The sequence below is a fragment of the Ovis aries genome, chromosome 9 (genome assembly GCF_016772045.2).
Source record: "Ovis aries strain OAR_USU_Benz2616 breed Rambouillet chromosome 9, ARS-UI_Ramb_v3.0, whole genome shotgun sequence".
NCBI classification, from domain to species: Eukaryota; Metazoa; Chordata; class Mammalia; order Artiodactyla; family Bovidae; genus Ovis; species Ovis aries.
In genome coordinates, this window is record NC_056062.1 from 77,578,646 (window position 1) to 77,600,529 (window position 21,884).

The following is a 21,884-nucleotide window of genomic DNA, read 5'->3' on the forward strand; positions in this document are numbered from 1 at the left end:
TTCATGGCTGCAGTCACCATCTGCAGTGATTGTGGAGCCACCCAAAAATAAAGTCTGACACTGTTTCCACTGTTTCTCCATCTATTTCCCATGAAGTGATGGGACCAGATGCCATGATCATTGTTTTCTGAATGTTGAGCTTTAAACCAACTTTTTCACTCTCCACTTTCACTTTCATCAAGAGGCTTTTAGTTCCTCTTCACTTCTGCCATAAGGGTGGTGTCATCTGCATATTTGAGGTGACTGATATTTCTCCAGGCAATCTTGATTCCAGCTTGTGCTTCTTCCAGCCCAGCGTTTCTCATGATGTACTCTGCATATAAGTTAAATAAGCAGGGTGACAATATACAGCCTTGACGTACTCCTTTTCCTATTTGGGACCAGTCTGTTGTTCCATGTCTAGTTCTAACTGTTGCTTCTTGACCTGCATACAGATTTTTCAAGATTTCTCATTTTTCTGTAGCTTGTATCATTACGTGACACTGTCCAGTACTTCTAAGCATTTTTCTCTTGGTTTCTTTGACATAGCACTCTCCAGATTTTCCTCTTAGCTCTACTTTCTTTTAAAGTTCCTCCTTTTCCTCCTGGCCAGTAATTACTGATTTGACTTCTTCAGTATGAAGTCTTAAAGACTCTTTTTTCCTACTTCCTCTCTTTTCTTTCTTCCTCTTTTCCCTTCTGAGTAATAATCTCATCCAGGTCTGTGCCCTCGATCAGCGCCCATATTCCCCCAAACTTTCAAAACATTTAATCCTTTACCACTAGTCAGACTTTTGTGTGAGCAGCAGATATGCATGCACAATTACCAACACAGAACTCATGATCTCTCCCTACTCTCATACACAAACATGACAAACAAAATATACCTTTTCCCAAGCATTTTCTATAACATATCAGTCAACAGGACACCAGTTTGGGATGCCATACTAAAACACCACAAACTGTGAGACTAGACAACAGAAACTTATTTTCTCATAGTTCTAGAGCTGGAATTCTGAGATCAGGGAGTGAACGCAGGTTGGTTCCTGGTGAAGGCTGACTTCTGGGCTTGCCTGGCTGTGTTATTACTATGTCCTCACATGGCAGGGAGAGACAGAATGACAGCAAGTCGTCTGGTGTACTAATCCCCACCACGAGGGCCTGACCCTCATTACCTCATCTAAATCTAATTACCTCCTAAAGGCCCAGCACAGTGGGGACTAGAGCTTCAACATATTAATTTTGTGGGGGACACAATTCAGTCCACAACACAATATTCCTTCATTAGATCAGTCAGGAACCCTTAAGTCATCCTTAAACCTCTCTTATACAACATCCCCTCTACTCCAATACCAGTCTATGGATTCTGCCTCCATATTTATCTACCAAATCGTTCACTTTTCTCCATTTCTATTACCATTCCATGACCCAACCTATTATCTCTCACCAGTACTACTGCAATATTCTGCTAATTTGTTGTTTGCCTCTACTCTAGAGCTTTTTATCTATTCTTTATCCTGCAACTAGAATAATTTTTTTTCAAAATGCAAATATAACCGTATCAATAAACACTCATATCTCTTCTTTCCCCATCATATGTATGTCCTACTTAAAATTCTTTAGTGGTTTCCCAGTGCTCTAAAGATAAAAATCCCCAAATCCTTTATTGTGGCCTAGAAGGCCTGGCCCATACCTCTCTCTATAGCCTCACCTCCTGCGACTGTTCCCTCTCTCTGACTTGTTTTCATTTCCTTCGGTGTGCCACAATCCCCTTCCTCACAGGGTCTTTTGCATACATTCTGTCAGAAGATTGCTGTTCCCTCCATGTCTTTGGTTAACTCCCTTTTATACAAGTGTCTGAACTCAGCTCAGACAAGCTTCCCTAAATCTCTAATCTTTTACAAATCCAGAAAAGTTGATGACACTTATATTAGCTTATAATTATATAATAAATACTCTGGGTGACTACTTGCTAATCAAATCCTGTCCTTTCTACTAGATGGTATGCATTTCCTGAGAGAAATAACTGTGTATCTTTTGCTTACCACTGTAATTCCAAGGCTTAGAAGATTACTTGGAATATTATAATTGCTCATAAACACTTGTTGTGAAAAATAAATGCAGAGTTCCATTGGGGATTACAGACATCATTTTAGAATTTGCAGGAATCTCAGGACAACTCTCTTATGATACAGAAGAAAATACTAGGGTTCAAAGAAGAAAAATGATCTCACTTAGAATTACTTTCGTAGTGACAGTAAGCCTGGATTGTCCAGATGACACCAGGTTAGATTCCCGAGGTCTGAGGACAGTTATGATTTGATTAACTGAGGGAGGTGGGTGGTCAAGATTCACATTAGTTTGCAGAGAAGAGAAAAATGATTGAGTAAAAGAAAAATCTGAAATGAGGGTCACCAGTAAATAGACCAAAGAAATAATAAGGGCACAGGTAGGTGGCAGGTATAATGGAGAACCATTTCAAAGGAAAAACTAAAAAGGCTTGAATGAAAAAGGGACGACTTGAAGATGGCAGTAAAACTGTGAGAAGACCTGAATGGAACACTGCTGCCATCACTAGCAAATGTAAAGACATTTGAAGACTGTACTAAGAGATGGAGCCAATTAAGAAAAAGAAACAATTTTTGACTTAATAGTGAAAATGAAGTCGCTCAGTTGTGTCCGATTCTTTGCAACTCCATGGACACCAGGCTCCTTCGTCCATGGAATTTTCTAGGCAAAAGTACTGGAGTGGGTTGCCATTTCCTTCTCCAGGGGATCTTTCTGACCCGCGGATTGAACCCGGGTATTTTAAATAACTAAATGCATCTCACAGGGAGATGAAGAAATAGTGCTGAAGGTGGATAATGAATCAAAATTAGAAATAGGCATTGGAGGTTGTAGGCATAGAAGAGATAGCTGAGGTTATTTTCTGTACAAAGAACAGAAGACTGAAGACAAAATTCAACAACTTCATGATAAAAACACTCAAAGTGGGTATAAAGGGAACACATCTCAATATAATAAAGTACATTTATGACAAACCAACGGGACTTCCCCAGTGGCTCAGTGGTAAAGAATCCACCTGCAATGCAGGAGACACAGGAGACGTAGGTTTGATCTGTGGGTCGGGAAGATCCCCTGGAGGAGGGCATGGCAACCCACTCCAGTATTCTTGCCTGGAGAATTCCATGGACAGAGCAGCCTGGCAGGGTACAGTCCACAGGGTCACAAAGAGTCAGACATGACTGAAGCGACTTAGCACTCATGCATGCATGACAAACCCACAGTCAACATAATACTCAGTGATGGAAAGCTGAAAGTCTTCCTGCTAAATTCCAGAAGAACACAAGGGCGTCCACGCTCATTGCTTCTATTTAACATAGTATTGGAAGTCCCAGCCAAAGCAGTAAGAAAAGAAAAAGAGGCATCCACATTGGAAGGGAGGAGGTGAAACTGTCACTATCTGCAGATGACATGATGCTCTGTATAGAGAACTGTTAAGTCTCCACCCAAAATCTGTTAGAACTAGTAAATGAATTCTGCAACGTTGTAGGATACAAGATTGATATACAAAAACCTATACAGTCATAATGAAATATCAGAAAGATAAAGTTAAAAAAAATCCTGTTTAAAATTGCATCCCCTTTCCCCCTCCAAACAAACAAAAAAACCAGCCCGACTACCCAGGAATAAACTTAACCAAGGAGGTGAAAGACCCATACACTGAAAATTATAAAACACTGATGAAGAAAATTAAAGATGATTCAAAGAAATGGGAAGACATCTCATGCTCTTGGACTGGAAAAACTAATATTGTTAAAATGGCCACACTACCCAAAGCAATCTACAGACATAATGCCATCCTTATAAATATCACCCATGATATTTTTCATAGAACTAGAATAAATAATCCTAAAATTTATTTGGAGCCACAAAAGACTCAAAAATCTCCAAAATAATCCTGAGAAAAAAGAACAGAGCTGGAAGTATAACTCTTCTAGATTTCAGATTATACTACAAATCTGTAGTAATCAAACAACATGGTATTGGAACAAAAACAGACACAGAGATCAATGTAATGGAGAGCCCAGAAAAAAACCCACACATCTATAGTCAACTAATTTATGACAAAGGAGGCAAAAATATACAATGCAGAAAATCTCTTAAACAAGCATTTCTGGGAAAGGTGGTCAGCTTCATGTAAAACAATGAAATTAGAACATTTTCTCACACTATATACAAAAATAAACTCAAAATGTTTTAAAAACATGAATATAAGACATAACACCATAAAACTCCTAGAAGAGAATACAGACGAAACATTTTTTGACATAAATCATATTCAGTTCAGTTCAGTCACTCAGTCGTGTCCAACTTTTTGTGACCCCATGAATCGCAGCATGCCAGGCCTCCCTGTCCATCACCGACTCCCGGAGTTCACTCAGACTCACATCCATAGAGTCAGTGATGCCATCCAGCCATCTCATCCTCTGTCGTCCCCTTCTCCTCCTGCCCCCAATCCCTCCCAGCATCAGGGTCTTTTCCAATGAGTCAACTCTTCGCATGAGGTGGCCAAAGTACTGGAGTTTCAGCTTTAGCATCATTCCTTCCAAAGAAATCCCAGGGCTGATCTCCTTCAGAATGGACTGGTTGGATCTCCTTGCAGTCCAAGGGACTCTCAAGAGTCTTCAACACCACAGTTCAAAAGCATCAATTTTTCAGCACTCAGCTTTCTTCACAGTCCAACTCTCACATCCATACATGACTACTGGAAAAACCATAGCCTTGACTAGACGGACCTTTGTTGGCAAAGTCATGTCTCTGCTTTTGAATATGCTATCTAGGTTGGTCATAACTTTCCTTACTCCAAGGAGTAAGTGCCTTTTAATTTCATGGCTGCAGTCACCATCTGCAGTGATTTTGGAGCCCCCAAAAATAAAGTCTGACACTGTTTCCACTCTTTCCCCATCTATCACGGGAAACAGATGGGGAAAGAGTGGATAAATCATATTAGGTTGGTGCAAAAGTAATTGCAGCTTTGCATTGTTGAACTTTGACATTTGATATTAGAATACATTCTTAAACAAATGTGGTTATGTTATACATCATTTTAATGTGGATTTCTCACTTTATGTTTTCTTGGCTAATGATATTACTTGCTGTTTATTTTATATTTATTTTAGACTATAGAAATGATGTTAGACAAAAAGCAAATTTGAGAGATTTTTAAATTTGAGTTCAAAATGGGTTGTAAAGCAGCAGAGACAACTTGCAACATCAATGATGCATCTGGCCCAGGTAATGCTAACGAATATACAGTGCACTGGTAATTCAAGAAGTTTTGCAAAGGAGACAAGAGAGCCTTGAAGATGATGAAAGTGGTGGCTGACCATCAGAAGTTGACAATGACCAATTAAGAGCCATCATCAAAGCTGATCCTCTTATGACTACATGAGAAGCTGCCGAAGAACTCAACATTGACCATTCTGTGGTCATTTGACATTTGAAGCAAACTGGAAAGGTGAAAAAACTTGACAAGTGGGTGCCTTCTGAGCTGACTGAAAATCAAAAAATTGTCTTGAAGCATCGTCTTCTCTTATTTTATGAAACAATGAACCATTTTTTAATCAGATTGTGACGTGCAACAAAAAGTGGATTTTATGCCTGACTAGCTCAATGGTTGGGCTTTCCTGATAGCTCAGTTGGTAAAAAATCCGCCTGCAATGCAGGAGATCCTGGTTTGATTCCTGGGTTGAGAAGATTCGCTGGAGAAAGGATAGGTTATCCACTCCAGTATTCTTGGGTTTCCCTTGTGGCTCAGGTGGTAACGAATCTGCCTGCAACGTGGGAGACCTGGGTTCGATCCGTTGGTTGGGAAAATCCTCTGGAGAAGGAAAAGGCCACTCACTCCAGTATTCTGGCCTGGAGAATTCCATGGACAGTATAGTCCATGGGGTTGCACAGAGTTGGGACATGACTGAGTGACTTTCACTTTTCACTTTCAGCTCAATGGCTGGACTGAGAAGAAGCTCCAAAGCACTTCCCAAAACCAAACTTGCACTAAAAAAAGGTCATAGTCACTGCTTGGTGGTCTGCTGCCCTTCTGATCCACTACAGCTTTCTGAATCCTCATGAAACCATTACATCTGAGAATTATGCTCAACAAATTGATGAGATGTACTAAAAACTGCAATGCCTGCAGCCAGCACTGACCAACAGAAAGGGCCGAATTCTCTACCACAACCCCTGATCCCCTATTACACAACCAAAGCTTCAATAGTTGAATGAGTTGGGCTAGGAAGTTTTGCTTCATCCGCCATATTCACCTGACCTCTCATCAACCGACTATCACTTCTTCCACCATCTTGACAACATTTTGCAGGGAAAATGCTTCCACAACCAGCGGGAGGCAGAAAATGCTTTCCAAGAGTTTGTTGAATCCTGAAGCATGGATTTTTACGCTACAGGAATAAATAAACTACCTCTCATTGGCAAAATTATATTGATTGTAATAATTCCTATTTTGATGAATAAACATGAGCCTAGTGATAATGATTTAATAGTCACAGTCCAAAACTGCAATTACTTTTTGTACTATTAGGTTGTATACTACTTTTTATACTATTAGGTTGTATACTATTTCTTAGATCATTTTCCTGAGGCAAAATAAATTAGAGCAAAAAAAAAAACAACAACAACAACAAATGAGACCTAATCAAACTTAAAAACTTTTTTTCACAGCAAAGGAACAAAGTGAAAAGACAACCTATGGAATGGGAGAAAATATTTGCAGACAATGTAACTAATTAAGGGTTAATATGTAAAATATACAAACAGGGACCTTCCTGGTGGTTCAGAATTTGCCTTGCAATGCAGGGGACACAGGTTCAATCCCTGGTCAGAGAACTAACATCACACATGCTGATGAGTAACTAAGCCTGTGTGCCACAACCAGAGAGCCCTTTCTGACACAACAACTGAAGACTGCATGCTCTGGAGCCCACATGCCACAACTACAGAGTCCATGCAAATTAGAAGTATGGGGTTAACAGATACAAACTACTGTACATAAAATGGATAAGCAATAAGGATATAGTGTATAGCACAGGAAATACAATAACTGACCATGGTCTGCTAAAAAAATGCTGAATCACTATGCTGTATACCTATAATTAACACTATATTGTAAATCAACTACTTCAATTAAAAAAATTCAGCAATAAAATAAAATTCTTGGTCTACTCTCTATCTGACATTCTGACTTCAAGTTTATTGTTTTATTTTGATAAATCATAGGGAAAATAAACGATGATAATACAATGCTGACACTGCAAACTGAAACCCGTAACACCTAGGAAATGTAAAAGTCAAGGTTCTCACAGTTTTATTAACTAGTTTACGTTTCTTAAATGTAGAAGATAGCTTGCTAGTATGGTTGTAAAACTAAAATAGAGACAGGACTCCAGTGACCAAGGTGGGGACCTTGGCCCTATTTCTGGAAAGAGAAAAGAACAAGGGGTTAACTATCAGAGTCACAAGAAGAAGACTAAACTCATTAAAATTAGCTTTTCAAGATGCTTCCTTTTACTTTGTATCTTCTTGTATAAAAAATCATATTACCTATTCTTTATTTTCTACTCCAGAAAATGTCAGGAGGCTATTTGTGTTTTTTCAGGTTATCTTAATTTGCCTGAGTCAGTCATCTTCTACCTATGTCTGGATTAATTCCCAATAGTAATGAATTCTGTAATAACAGAACATAAAAACAGATATCATCATGAAAAGTAAGCACATTTTTAAAATACACAAAATTGGCAGTAAACAACTTAGCATTTCTACTTTATATTCATTATAAACAAACCTATTTGAATGGTGTGTTACTATATCTGAAAAGCTTTTAAAGTAGTATTTCACATTATTCCAGTATGTATTTTCATTCAAATCAAAGAGGCTGTGAGAACAGGAAATTGTAGGATGGTTAGGAATTTTTTTAAAGTGAAAATTAAAATCCTTGCAACCTATAAAACACTAAATTTATAAAAAATGGACTATACCTCTAATTAAAATAAATAAATTTATATTTTTTAAAATGGACTACAAAAAATTAAAAGTCAAATAATATCTTAATATAAAAATTAAATAAAACCAATCCAAAGCTTGAATGAAATCAGAAAAACTGAAAATGACACAGATAAATGAATTAACAAGTTAGTTAAGCAGAGAGTAAATAAATGATTTTATTATGAGAAAAACTATCAGTGGCTATGTGTTTCAACAAGTGACACCACATATATTAAAAGAAACAGGAAATTATAGTCATAACTCTGATATAACCATGTTGCCTAAAATTATATGAGAATTGTGATATGCTAATTATTTATAATAAAACATACATGTGGGAATCTTCTCCCAATTTGGCAAGTTTTTCTTTCCTATCCTCTAAGTGTCATTTAGTGGCTACAGTGACAGTATTCAAATACATGTCTGCAAAGAAACAATGAAAAAAATACCAGGGAGTTCAAATATGTCTGTAAATGACCTTAAGTTAATTAGAAAAATCTGCACCCTTCCCAGTTCTTCTTCTCAAGTGTCAGCTCTCATTAAATTAGAAAAAATAATTTCATTTCAAAGTTAAGAAATCCTATAGTTAACAAACTTTTAAACTGGGATCAAGGGGGCACATTCCTAAGTTTCTGTATGATGTCATATGAAGCAGTTCACAGCTGAATTTGAATCTGCAAGAAGTATGAATGAGTTTTCAATATAAGAAGTATCTAACAGTAATTTCTTCTCTATAGGCTAACTGTGCTGGGAACAGGTGGCCCTGCTTTCAATTACGGAGGGCTAGCATGCCAGTGTGAGGCCTGGATTAGTTCACCTTCTCATGGGGAATTTTCCTCGGTTGGGAATGGATTTATTATGGCTTCACACATGGAATAGAGCTCATGTCAGCTGAGGGCAGTGACACATCATATGATTCAAATTAACCTGCTGTGGACTGTTCCGCGGGGCTTAGATTGTGTATTAAAATGACGACATTTTAAAAACAGCTTGAAAGAAACCAGGATTGCTGGACTGCAATGGTTCCAATTTGTTCCAACTAATCTATCACCTGCTGGATATATTATTCTAGTGGGTTTCTGGTAGCTGCTGTTTTCCAGGTTTCTCCAAGCCAGTGACCTTGCTAATGGGTACAATTGTTGCCTCTGAAGGAAGGAGGTGGGGGTTGAGAGAGCTTTGAAGGGGTTTTTGATGTACAAGTTGGGACCTACCATTTGCTCTAAGGTACTATTAAGTGAACTGAGGAAATCAGGGGATACTCAACACACTGAGTTATTTTCCCAAAACAAATGCTAAGGAGCAGCATATGCATCACCTTGTTTAGATAAAATAATCCCTAAAAAAAAAATATGAAAGGCTGAATTCAAAAGCTGTTAAGTTTGCACCTTAGGAAGAAAATTTAAGGTTAGGTAGTTATAGTTGGCATTTCCTCTACTCTTCAGGGCCATAACTTTTATTGCTACTGAAACTTTAATTCAAGAGCAAGAAAGGAGTAAATGAAAATACACTATTTTAGAGTTGTAATATAAAGCATTCTTTGGGAATGATACTTAAACAAGATGTGCATACAGGTTAAACTAATAGTATCAAAAGATTCTTAATGATAATACTGCATAATACTTAGAAGCATTCTTTGCAACACTAAAAAAATGGGGCTTTTTATTTTTCAAGGGAAGAGAATGGTACTGGGGAATATTATAAAGCTGAATTTTGTTCCTCCAGTCAGCATAAATAATACTGCTCTTAATATACTATTTCCTAAAATCTGGAAAAATATTTTTTTTCTTGAGTTGCCAAAAATATATAAAATAATACATAACCTAGAGCCAGACAGCCTGGAATGTGAACTCAAGTGGGCCTTAGGAATGATCACTATGAACAAAGCTAGTGGAGGTGACGGAATTCCAGCTGAGCTATTTCAAATCCTAAAAGATGATGCTGTGAAAGTGCTGCACTCAATATACCAGCAAATTTGGAATACTCAGCAGTGGTCACAGGACTGGAAAAAGGTCAGTTTTCACTCCAATCCCAAAGAAAGGCAATGCCAAAGAATGCTCAAACTACCACACAATTGCACTCATCTCACACGCTAGTAAAGTAATGCTCAAAATTCTCCAAGCCAGGCTTCAGCAATACGTGAACTGTGAACTTCCAGATATTCAAGATGGATTTAGAAAAGGCAGAGGAACAAGAGATCAAGTTGCCAACATCTGCTGGATCATCAAAAAAGCAAGAAGAGTTCCAGAAAAACATCTATTTCTGCTTTATTGACTATGCCAAAGCCTTTGACTGTGTGGATCAAAATAATCTGTGGAAAATTCTGAAAGAGATGGGAATACCAGACCACCTAACCTGCCTCTTGAGAAACCTGTATGCAGGTCAGGAAGCAACAGTTAGAACTGGACATGGAACAACAGACTGGTTCCAAATGGGAAAAGGAGTACGTCAAGGCTGTATACTGTCACCCTGCTTATTTAACTTATATGCAGAGTACATCATGAGAAACGCTGCGCTGGAGGAAATATAAGCTGGAATTAAGATTGCCGGGAGAAATATCAATAACCTCAGATATGCAGATGACACCACCCTTATGGCAGAAAGTGAAGAGGAACTAAACAGCCTCTTGATGAAAGTGAAAGAGGAGAGTGAAAAAGTTGGCTTAAAGCTCAATATTCAGAAAACTAAGATCATGGCATCTGGTCCCATCACTTCATGTCAAATAGATGGGGAAAGAGTAGAAACAGTGTCAGACTATTTTTTTGGGCTCCAAAATCACTGCAGATGGTGACTGCAGCCAGGAAATTAAAAGATGCTTACTCCTTGGAAGGAAAGTTATGACCAACCTAGATAGCATATTAAAAAGCACAGACATTACTTTGCCAACAAAGGTCCACCTTATCAAGGCTACGGTTTTTCCAGTGGTCATGTATAGATGTGAGAGTTGGACTATAAAGAAAGCTGAGCACAGAAGAATTGATGCTTTTGAACTGTGGTGTTGGAGAAGACAAGTCTTGAGAGTCCCTTGGACTGCAAGGAGATCCAACCAGTCCATCCTAAAGGAAATCAGTCCTGGGTGTTCACTGGAAGGACTGATGTTGAAGCTGAAACTCCAATAATTTGGCCACCTGATGCAAATAACTGATTCATTTGAAAAGACCCTGATGTTGGGAAAGACTGAACGCAGGAGGAGAAGGGATGAAATAGCTGGATGGCATCAACGACTCGATGGACATGAGTTTGAGTAAACTCCCGGAGTTGGTGATGGACAGGGAGGCCTGGTGTCCTGTGGTTTATGAGGTTGCAAAGAATTGGACATGACCTAGCAACTGAACTCAACAGCAAAAAATGCTTTATTATGTCTCATTACTCCTATTGCTCTCTAAATTAATGTACAGTAGCTGTTTACAGAGAGATAACAATTTTTATTTAATAACACTTATGTACATACTTTACATGACAAACTATTTATAATAAGGAAATTTTCTCTTAAGGTGGCAAATTCTGAAGAAGTTCAAGGCTGTTAGCTTAATGTTCTAGTGGAATCCCACAGAACTGACATATCATTCAAACTAATCTCCCCTCAAATAATTTATGATAGAAAAGTACTCTTGGTTAAAAGATGTTTTAGACTTTGAAGAAGTTAAACCATTTTATACTGGATATTGTATTTGATTTCTCATAATAAAATATCATTTAAAAAAACACTCAGGGCCTCCCTGGTGGGCCTACACCCTGCAACTAGAGAAGCCAGCACAAGCAGTGAAGACCCAGAGTAGCCAAAATAAATAAATAAAATTTAAAAACAGTCATTCTTTGTATCATTTCCCGCTCTCCTATGCCCACAAATATCTGCAGTTTGAGTCTCAGTAATTGTACTGATGGCAAGTAAATCATATATAAACATATTATTAATGTATGAGTCATATAAAATCTTGGTACAAAAAGTATAGTCTCCAGATCCATAATGTTCATTTTACCTGTGAGCTTGTTAGAAACATAGAATTTCATCACTATTAAACCACATTTGCATTTAACTACAACTCCAGAGATGTTCAAACGCACACTGCAGTTTGAGAAGCACTGTTGTAAAATAACTATTTCAATTCATTAGTTTAAAAGTTTGAACCCCCAGATAGGCAATCTTATTACTGAATGGGCATAAAATCAGAAATGGCAAATATGTAGTTTCCAATTTTAAAAAATATAATACACACAAAGTACAACTGTTGTAAAAGTCATACACAGTCAAATTGAATGACATAATAAAAATGTAAGTTTTAATTTGCTCATTGATATTTCTCAAAACTCAAATTATATGGGAGCCACAAAAATATGGTACACAATTTACCGTTGACTTGAAGATCCCATCCCTTTTAGAAACAAATCAATGTAAACTAGAAGGGAACTTTCTAGGCAAAAGGTGAAAGACTGTGCCTAAAAGCAAAAGAAATCTGAAACTAAAAGAAAGAAAAAGGAAGTAAATGCAAGTTTCTCTATCACTTCTCCATGAACTACTCACGTTCTTACCCTATTTCATTCATTCTGGCATATTCAGTCTTTTGTCCTGCAATTGATGAAGTAAGAAAGCTACCGACTCTCTGCCTCCCTATGGACTGTAGTCTGCCAGGCTCCTCTGTCCATGGGATTTCTCTGGCAAGAATACTGGAGTGGGTTGCCATTTCCTTCTCCAAGTTGCAGGTGGATTCTTTACCACCTGAACCATCAGTGAAACATCATATACATGTATATTATATATATATATAAATAGCTTAAGTAGCAGGTATTTTTTTCTTTTTTTCTTAGTAGTTTATAAAATGTTTTTTCCTACATTGACGGTTGCTTGAATTCCATGAAATATGGTACTTCACATTCACTAGCCAAGGACTCACACTCTTTTTCAACCATCCAGCATTCCAAAGGATGCTTCCATCTTTCATGAATCCTTTAGACTTCATCATCAGCTTCTTCCCTTCCTTCAACTCTTTAAAACCACGCCTATATAGTCAATCTAGATACTAAAAATTAGAACTAATTCTTCATATATCTATATGTTTTAAATCCAAGCATCAGATAAACATGTATAAGAAGAACTGAGTCCCAGTGAAAGGGCCAACCGAGGTGATTTCTACTCTAGTCCCGATGGTGGGCCACTTTCTCTATTTGTAGTCAGGAATCATAGTTTACCGGCATGTTGTGGCACACAAACTTAATCAGGTCTACACAGGGATAGCTTTCAATCACCAAAATTCTTGCCTTGCAGTATATTGCTAGAGATCTTAAGACAGTACAACACCGCAGTTTTAAACTCCTAATGAAGAAACTGGTATTCTTTTAATGACTAACATGTTCTGGAGCACTGTGAGTATAACAAAAGGAAAACTTAACTGTAGTAATTTTTTTTTAAATGAACAGCTCAGATCTCAAAGAGATGATATAAGAGTAACAAAGAAAAGAAGAGGAATTATCCTCCAATTAAAAATAAAAAAATTAATTAAAAAAATGAGATGAAGGAGGAAGAAATAGAGCAGCAAAAAGAAAGAGCATGAGGAGGAGAGAGACAAGAAAGAAAAAACCTTTAATTATACTAAAATTAGCACAGTATAGAAGTGACCTAGGTCTTTGGAGTCATAAAGACGAGTTTGAATGGCTGCTTTGCTACTGTGATCTCAGGCAATCGACTTCATTTTTCAAAGTCTTAGCTTCTGTATTTGTAAAATGGGAATAATTACAGAGCCTACACCTTGGCTTTATACAAGTATATAAAGTACCTAGTACCTGGGACATAATAAGCACTTAATAGCTTTTGATATCTATATCTACTGAAAATTGAGTGTTAATATGTCCCAAGCGCTTTGCTAAGCATTTCAAATGTGTATTTACCTAATCCAATCTACCTATGTGTATTATCTTGTGTATGTATTCATGTATCTTATCCACCTAACTACCCATTCATGCTCCCACCCATCTATCCATCCATTACCTATTTTATCTCTTCATTTACAGGTAAAGAAACTGAGGCACAGGAGATTAGACAATGGCCTAAGGTCCCACATTTAATTAGGAGAAAAGGCAGAAATAAAATGACAACTACTTTTTAAATTGATAACTACTTTTTATCAACTAATGGTAATTTTTAATGCATATTAATATTAGCCTTTTGATCTCTAAAATAGGTAGCCTGAGAAGAGTACATGTCTGGAAAACAAATTACTCATGGTTGGAAAAGAACGTCAAGATTACTAGCAGACTCCATGTACACATTGAGAGACTCACAGGAAAAAAAAGTTTGAATTATGACTTTCTTACCTGGTCCGTTAAGAAAATCTTTAATTTGTAGCGTTACAAGTGAAGGTGGAATACCACTTTTGCTGTCTATTTCTCCAGGTACCGTCTGCAGCCAAACTGTGCAATAATCAAGGGCTTCAGGCAAAGTCTTCCCAGGATCTGAAGAGACAAAATTAAAGCTGAAAATGTCAATTACAACACAAACATCAATTCTGGTGTAAGAGTTTGAGCTGATAACCAAGAGAAAAAAGTTAAAATATTGTATGTCACTTTCATTAATGCATTTGTTTGTATACATTCAGTACATAAATACTTAAAGAGAAGCCCTCTGTACAAGGTAGACTGAGGAAACTATGTTTTCCAGAACCAGGCCAAAGAGGAAAAAATATTTCAAATCTTAGCTCATATCACCATTGAGTAAAGGCAGCTTTTGTACTGAGCTGCTGACTGTTAACAGTTGAATAGATAGATTTCTTTTTTAAAGGGATGTTGGAAACAAGAGAAAAAAAAGGGCAACCTTTCCAGCTTAAAAAGAGGCATATACATGTTCAAAGATGCAGTGGATTAGTACTACTTAGGGGTTATTCGATCTGTTTCAGTTTTACTGACATTACAATCACTTTTACTGCTAGGCTTTTGAAGTTAACTTCAGTAGCTTTCCCATAACCTTTTTTAATGATAAAATAGGTCAATCTTTCAACAGTTCCAATTATGACTAAAAGTGGACTTTTTCAGTTTTGATTTTTCTATTAAATATTGCGGCATTTTAAGTTTTTTAAGGTTGATACTGTATATTTTTTTAAAGTTTCTTTCAGTTATTGGTCATGGTAAATGGAATTTACTTTTTAATGCTTGGCAATCCAGTTTTTATTGAAATAGCTCTTTAAATAAAAACGACTGCTATATCTTGGCATGCAATGTAGTAGGCTTTTTAAAAACTTCTAAATATTCACAGTTTTTCTTTAGTTTCAAGATTGTTTTACTCTCTGTGTTTTAATGGCCTTTCAATGTCAATTTTACAGGGATGTTCTTGCCATAGAGTCCATCTATTCCATTTTCAGTTGATTTGAAATGTGTTATTAAAGTGTTATTTATTTTAGGTTTTATTGATTGGATTGCATTCAAGAAGAGCATTTACATACTGTGTATTATATTCAACATATGGTTATACAGTATTACTGTCATATGTGAACTGGGCATATAAATTCTGCCTTGGAATTTGTATTTCTTGACCTTATCATGTGATCCTTATGAAACTTGGCACATATGAACCTTTATGTGATTTCAAAGAAAATACTGAAAGCAACTGATTGTGACGTTAGATCTATGTGGTAAAGATCAAACACTAAACTAGTGCATTCTTCTCTTTTTATATAATCAGTGAATTTAAAGCAGTGAGAATATGCATAGTAGATCTATTACACAGTAACACTATACTATTCTGTTGTTCAAACATAACGGTAAAGTCTGGTGAAAGGATGGCAAACGTCTATTGCTGGTAGGTCTATAATCAATCTGTAGGCTCTATGTAGCCTGTCAGGACCTGAGCATCTCTTTCTAGGTCTCACCTATGTAGCCATCATTAAGAAGAAATCATTATTATCAAGTAAGTGATACTGTGCCAGACCTATATGAGGAGACATAATTCTTGATTTTACAGATGATACAATCTAGAGAGAAAACAATGATCTGAAGGAAAAAAAAGATAAATGATGTTGCTGGATAAATAATGCACAGGAATGAATTAAACAGATGTAGAAAAACTGATATGATGTGTAAAAACTTGGCAAGTAAAAATGAGGATGATAAGTATATCAAGGTATAAAAACCACATATTTAAACTTGTATGGCAGAAAAGGGATATCATGACTATACAGTTTGTATAATCAATACAGACACTAACAGAAAAATGGGTAAAGAGTAGAAAAAGAACTTATTTATGAAGAAAATAAACAAATAATAAATGAAGGAAAACAAATGGTATAAAGCAGTTAAAATATAAACATTAAGAGATACTACATCTTAGAAATAATTAAAGGAAAAAAAAAAAACCTTTTTAAAATAAGTTGAGTTTTCTACCTACCAAGACTAAAAAAACTGATAATGTCTATGCAAGAAGAGAGTGAAAAAGCTGGCTTAAAACTCAGCATTCAAAAAACTAAGATCCATGGCATCCGGTCCCATTACTTCATGGCAAACAGATGGGGTAAAAATGGAAACAGTGACAGATTTTATTTTCTTGGGCTCCAAAATCACTGTGGATGGTGACTGCAGTCATGAAATCAAAAGACGCTTGCTCCTTGAAAGAAAAGCTATAACAAACCTAGACAGCGTATTAAACAGCAGAAACATTACTTTGCCAACAAAAGTCCACATAGTCAAAATTATGGTTTTTCCAGTAGTCATGTACAGATGTGAGAGTTGGACCATACAGAAGGCCGAACACCAAAGAATTGATGTTTTAGAACTGTGGTGCTGGAGAAGACTTTACAGACGACCTTGGACAATACGGAGATCAAGCCAGTCAATCCTAAAGGATATCAACCCTGAATAGTCATTGGAAGGACTGATGCTGGAGCTAAGGCTCCAATACTTTCACTACCTGAAGTGATGAGCCAACTCAAAAGACAGTGATGCTGGGAAAGATAGAGGGCAGGAGGAGAAGGGGGTGACAGAGGATGAGATGGTTGAATGGCATCATCGACTCAATGGACATGAGTTTGATCAAACTCTGGGAGATAGTGAAGGACAGGGAAGCCTGGAGTGCAGCAGTCCCTGGGGTCCCAAAGAGTTGGACACGACTCAGTGACTGAACAAACGTAACACACACACATACAAATTCATTGTATAACTGTTTATCATAGCAAAAAGTAGAAAAGAACTAAGACATCCATCAATGGACTGATATTTAAATAAAAACCAATAACCCATAAAATGTTTAGAAGAATCAAGATGTATATGTATTGACATAGTAAGACAAACATTTTATGCTAGTAGTAAATAACAAAGGTTGAATATTTTTTCACTTATTGGCCATGTAGGATTCTTCTTCTAAAAATAAATACTCATTTTTCTATTGGGTCTTTTTTCTTACTGATTTGTAGAAACTCCTTATATATTATGGGTGTTAATGCTTTGTTTGCCATGTGTAGCAAATGTTATTTCCTGGTATGTTAGTTGCCTTATAGTTATATCCTGATGCTTTTTACATGCGTACTTTGGAATAGATGAGGTAAAAAATGATTAACATATCTTACGGATTTATCCCTAGGTAGAGTATATATTTTCCCATAGTCTATTGAAGCATCTCTAAGATCTGTTTTTACCTTTAGCTATTTAATCCTTCTGGAGAACACTGTTTTATGAAAGAGGAAAAAAACTCCTCAGTCTCACTATTAATTAAGTTCAGTTCAGTCTCTCAGTCATGTCCGACTCTTTGCGACCCCATGAACTGCAGCATGCCAGGCCTCCCTGTCCATCCCCAACTCTTGGAGCCTACCCAAACTCATGTCCACTATTAATTAAGCTTATTTAAAACAAGAAACAATTTTTTTTCACTTGACAGATAAACAAAAACTTAAAATGTATAATATCTTGTGTGGGGGAGGAAGAAAAATTGATATTGATACCATGTATCATAGGTAAGAGTGTGTTAGTTGCTCAGTCATGTCCAACTCTTGCCCATTAGGCTCCTCTGTCCATGGGATCTCCCAGGCAAGAACACTGGAATGGGTTGCCATTTCCTTCTCCGCGGATTTTCCCGACCCAGGAATTGAATTCCCCTCTCTTACATATCCTGCACTGGCGGGTAGATTCTTTCCTCCTAGTGCCACCTGGGAAGCCACATATTACATCCCTGGTTTAAAATGTATAGCTGCATTCAGACGGCTGGTATAAGAACAGAATAACTGAAATTAAGAACATTCAGGAAAACGTAGGTTCATGGTTGATGAATACTGAATGTATGATAGGGCTGGTGGCTACTCCGAGTTTTGGCTAAAACCTCTACTCTGGATATGCCTATAGTCACTGTGGTGAGATGAAGCAGCAGCAGTAGCAGAAAGGTGTATGAGAATCCCAGAGGATAGATAGCTCAGGTGTGTAAATCACTATTTAGTCCCTTTGGCTCTCATGGCTAGATGATGTGGGGGATGACTTCTAGACTTCCTGAACTGACTTCAGTTTAGCTTCTCCTTAATTACATCATCAGGTCTAGAAAACAGGATTCATATTACACATTCCTTGGGGTTAATATATAGCTGGAAACGCACCAGAAAAACCAAGATTAAAGGAGCCTGTGAATATGATACAAACGGAGTAACAAATAGGGATGACTTTATCATACTGGAAGCTCTGTTAGACTTTGCCAGCTTTCTTCTTCATACTCAGCTAACACCTATTTATTTAAGTACAGGAAGCTCTCAAAAAGAATAAGCCCCTGCTGATGTTAATGAGCATGTTTACATTTACACTGTTGTCCCTAGGCCAAAGAAACAGGAGAAAGCCATATCTTATTATGAGTAACAGACTGTGGGAAACGGGTCAGAAACACACGATAAACTGCTCACAGCCATAAATCTTGTTCAAAGTCAGTTAGCATTCACTTCCATGAGACACTGGTATTGACAAAGTTATAATATTTGTTTTTCTTCTAGGTTGACCTGGACTTCAAAACAAAATACTTCATCATATTATGTCACAAAGAACACTAAAGGGAAGATTCAGAGCTTAAAGTCCATTCCCAGATGGACCAAGGTACTGTTGGCTTTTATAGAGCTTGATTCAGATTATATTCTTTGTGCTTATAGATTACTTTGTCTTCTTCACAAAACCTACATTTTATTTAACTGCTTAGGAGGTTTTTCTCTGATTCTGATAAAGTCATCTTTCTAGTGCTGCTCATTATTGTTATTTTTTGACCCTTAGCAGATGTTCACAGAGTTAAGTATGTCTTTGCTTAACATTTGAATTACATAAAATATAACATGACTCATGTGTTCAGCTCACAATGAAACTTTAGAAATGAATTTATTTTCTTTGCAATCTTCTACTTACAAAAAACTTATTTTCCATGCTCATATAGAACAGCAGAGTGCTGCAGACTTTGTAAGCTTCACAGTTTCTCGGTTTTGTTTTATTAATACTATGTGGCAGGATATTTCTTTTTCATAACTAAGCAGAATTTTCAGTAAGGTCCCAATGAGGATATATTTTCCCACAGATTTCAGTGAGAATTTCCTCATTTTAAGATTGATATAATGCTGAATATATAATGAAGTCCATTTACTTTTATACCAGATACTTCAGAGAGACAAAAACTGTTTTTGTTTTTTTTTTTGCCATGAGTACTACTTTTGTGCTCAGGAACACCTCTCACAACTGAACTGGTTAAAGAAGGGCAGAAAGAGAAATTAGTCCATTGGTTATTTTCCCTGAAAGTTCCAGGCAAAGTTTTCATGGAGGAAGATGCAAGTAACTACAGTCACCATAATGTTTCTGACTCTTTGATTCGATTTTCTCATGATACCCTTGTCTTTTACATTCTGTGGAAAATGAATGCTAAGTTATAGGGAGCAAGGTCAAGGGAATCAAATTTTCCTGTGATAGAGAGTTCCTCTAAACTTATGTTATCAGAAAAAATATTATTAATTGAAATTTGGGGGATAAATCTTAAAAAATAAATATGATTAGTTGGGTTTTGGTGTGCCTCACTTTAAGCATGTTTTCTACAGTAAGCAAATAATCTGTCATCTTATTTCTGTATTAGCTTCTTGCTGTACTAATGTAATCCTGTTGCTGTTTGCAATCCTAACAAAATCTTGCTCAGTATTATCAAATACTTTTGAAATTGTATCATGCTTTTTCAATCCTACTGATGCTTACTGATGATATATAATTAAAATTAATGTGTTCCCTAAACTGTTACTGTAGATTAAAATTTCAGCAACTTTTGGCTTTGATTTCATATCGCACTGAGTTTTCCTTCCTTTCTCCCACCCACCCTGAATTTTCTGATGGAGCACATCATGAAAACATCACAAATTTCTCAGCGGCACAACACAAATATTTGTATGATGTAGCACTGCAAATAGCCTCAAGATTTTACTTGTCTCCATTTTACTAATTCTAGAAAGTCTTGAAAGATCTACTATTTAGTTTTTAAAAAGGAAAACCAGATTATATATTTTATTCACTTTAAAGCCACCTGTTATTACGTCACAAGCATGCTGAAGTCTGCTGTAGGTACTGAACCCAGGCATATCCCAGGATGCCACAGAACCAAAGTGGCTTCTATGACTGTTTACGGAGACTGGTTCTCTTTGGCCTGAGGTATCCAGAGCCATCATGTTTATGAAGTGAAGTGAAATGAAAGTTGCTCAATTGTTTCCGACTCTTTGTGACCCCGTGGCCTATATAGTCCATGGAATTCTCCAGGTGAGAATTTTCCAGGCTGAAGTGGGTAACCTTTCTCATCTCCAGGAGATCTTCCCAACCCAGGGATCAAACCCAGGGAGCGAACCTAGGTCTCCTGCATTGCAGGCAGATTCTTTACCAGCTGGGCCACAAGAGAAACCCAAGAATACTGGATGGGTAGCCTGTCCCTTCTCCAGCAGATCTTCCTGACCCAGGAATCAAACTGAAGTCTCCAGCATTGCAGGCAGATTCTTTACCAACTGAGCTATGAGGGAAGCCTCATGTTTATGAAAGAGCATGTTAAGTGACTTTTGATGAACTCTTGAGGGCCAACTGATAAGTGATACGATACTGTCACATGAAAGAGGTTTGTGAAATAGTTTATCACTGACCCAGGACTTACTGAAAACAGCCTTTCTTCCATGGAGCTTTCTAACATGTTCTTAAAGAAGAGTTTCTATCAGTTTGAAGTGAAAGGTGCTCAGTCATGTCCGAATCTTTGCGACCCTGTGGACTATGCCGTCCATGAAATTCTCCAGGCCAGAATACTGGAGTGGGTAGCCTTTCCCTTCTCACCCCAGGGATCGAACCCAGGTCTCCCATTTTGTCAGCGGATTCTTTACCAGCTAAGCCACTAGGGAAGCCCAAGAAGGTCACTGGGCCCGGGACACCATCAGGGACTCAGCTTGTAATAGGAAAAAAAGTGTGTAGGGTGATGAAAGAACATGAACTCAGAAGGTACATAGTGAAGTTAAAGTGTTAGTTGCTCAGTGTGTCTGACTCTTTGTGACTCCTTGGATTGTAGTCTGCCAGTCTCCTCTGTCCATGGAATTCTTCAGGCAAGAATACTGAAGTGGGTTGCCATGCCCTCCTCCAGGGGATCTTCCCAAGCCAGGGATCTCCCACATTGCAAGCAGATTCTTTACCACCTGAGCCACCTGGGAAGCCCTGGAGGTACATAGATCTGGATATAAATCCTGACTCCTTAAACTGGGTAAATTTAATTTTAACTTCCCTGAGTCTCCGATTGTTTTCAAAATGGGGATAATAAACTAAATTATGGGGCTGCTGAGAATATTATATAGATAATATATGTACTGTGGTTTGTATGGACATGTTATGGTAGATGTTCAATAAACAGTCAC

General features: G+C 37.2%; 1 protein-coding gene across 19 annotated transcripts in view; it reads right to left on the reverse strand.

Annotated features, from left to right (window-relative positions):
* VPS13B (vacuolar protein sorting 13 homolog B) overlaps window positions 1–21,884 on the reverse strand; it is a 784,482-nt gene that overhangs the window by 198,847 nt on the left and 563,751 nt on the right. For all 19 annotated transcript variants that reach the window (XM_060393910.1, XM_042254441.2, XM_060393907.1 and 16 more), the window contains exon 35: window positions 14,347–14,484. In XM_060393910.1, the coding sequence (XP_060249893.1) occupies window positions 14,347–14,484 (138 nt within the window). The remainder of the gene's footprint in view (window positions 1–14,346; window positions 14,485–21,884) is intronic.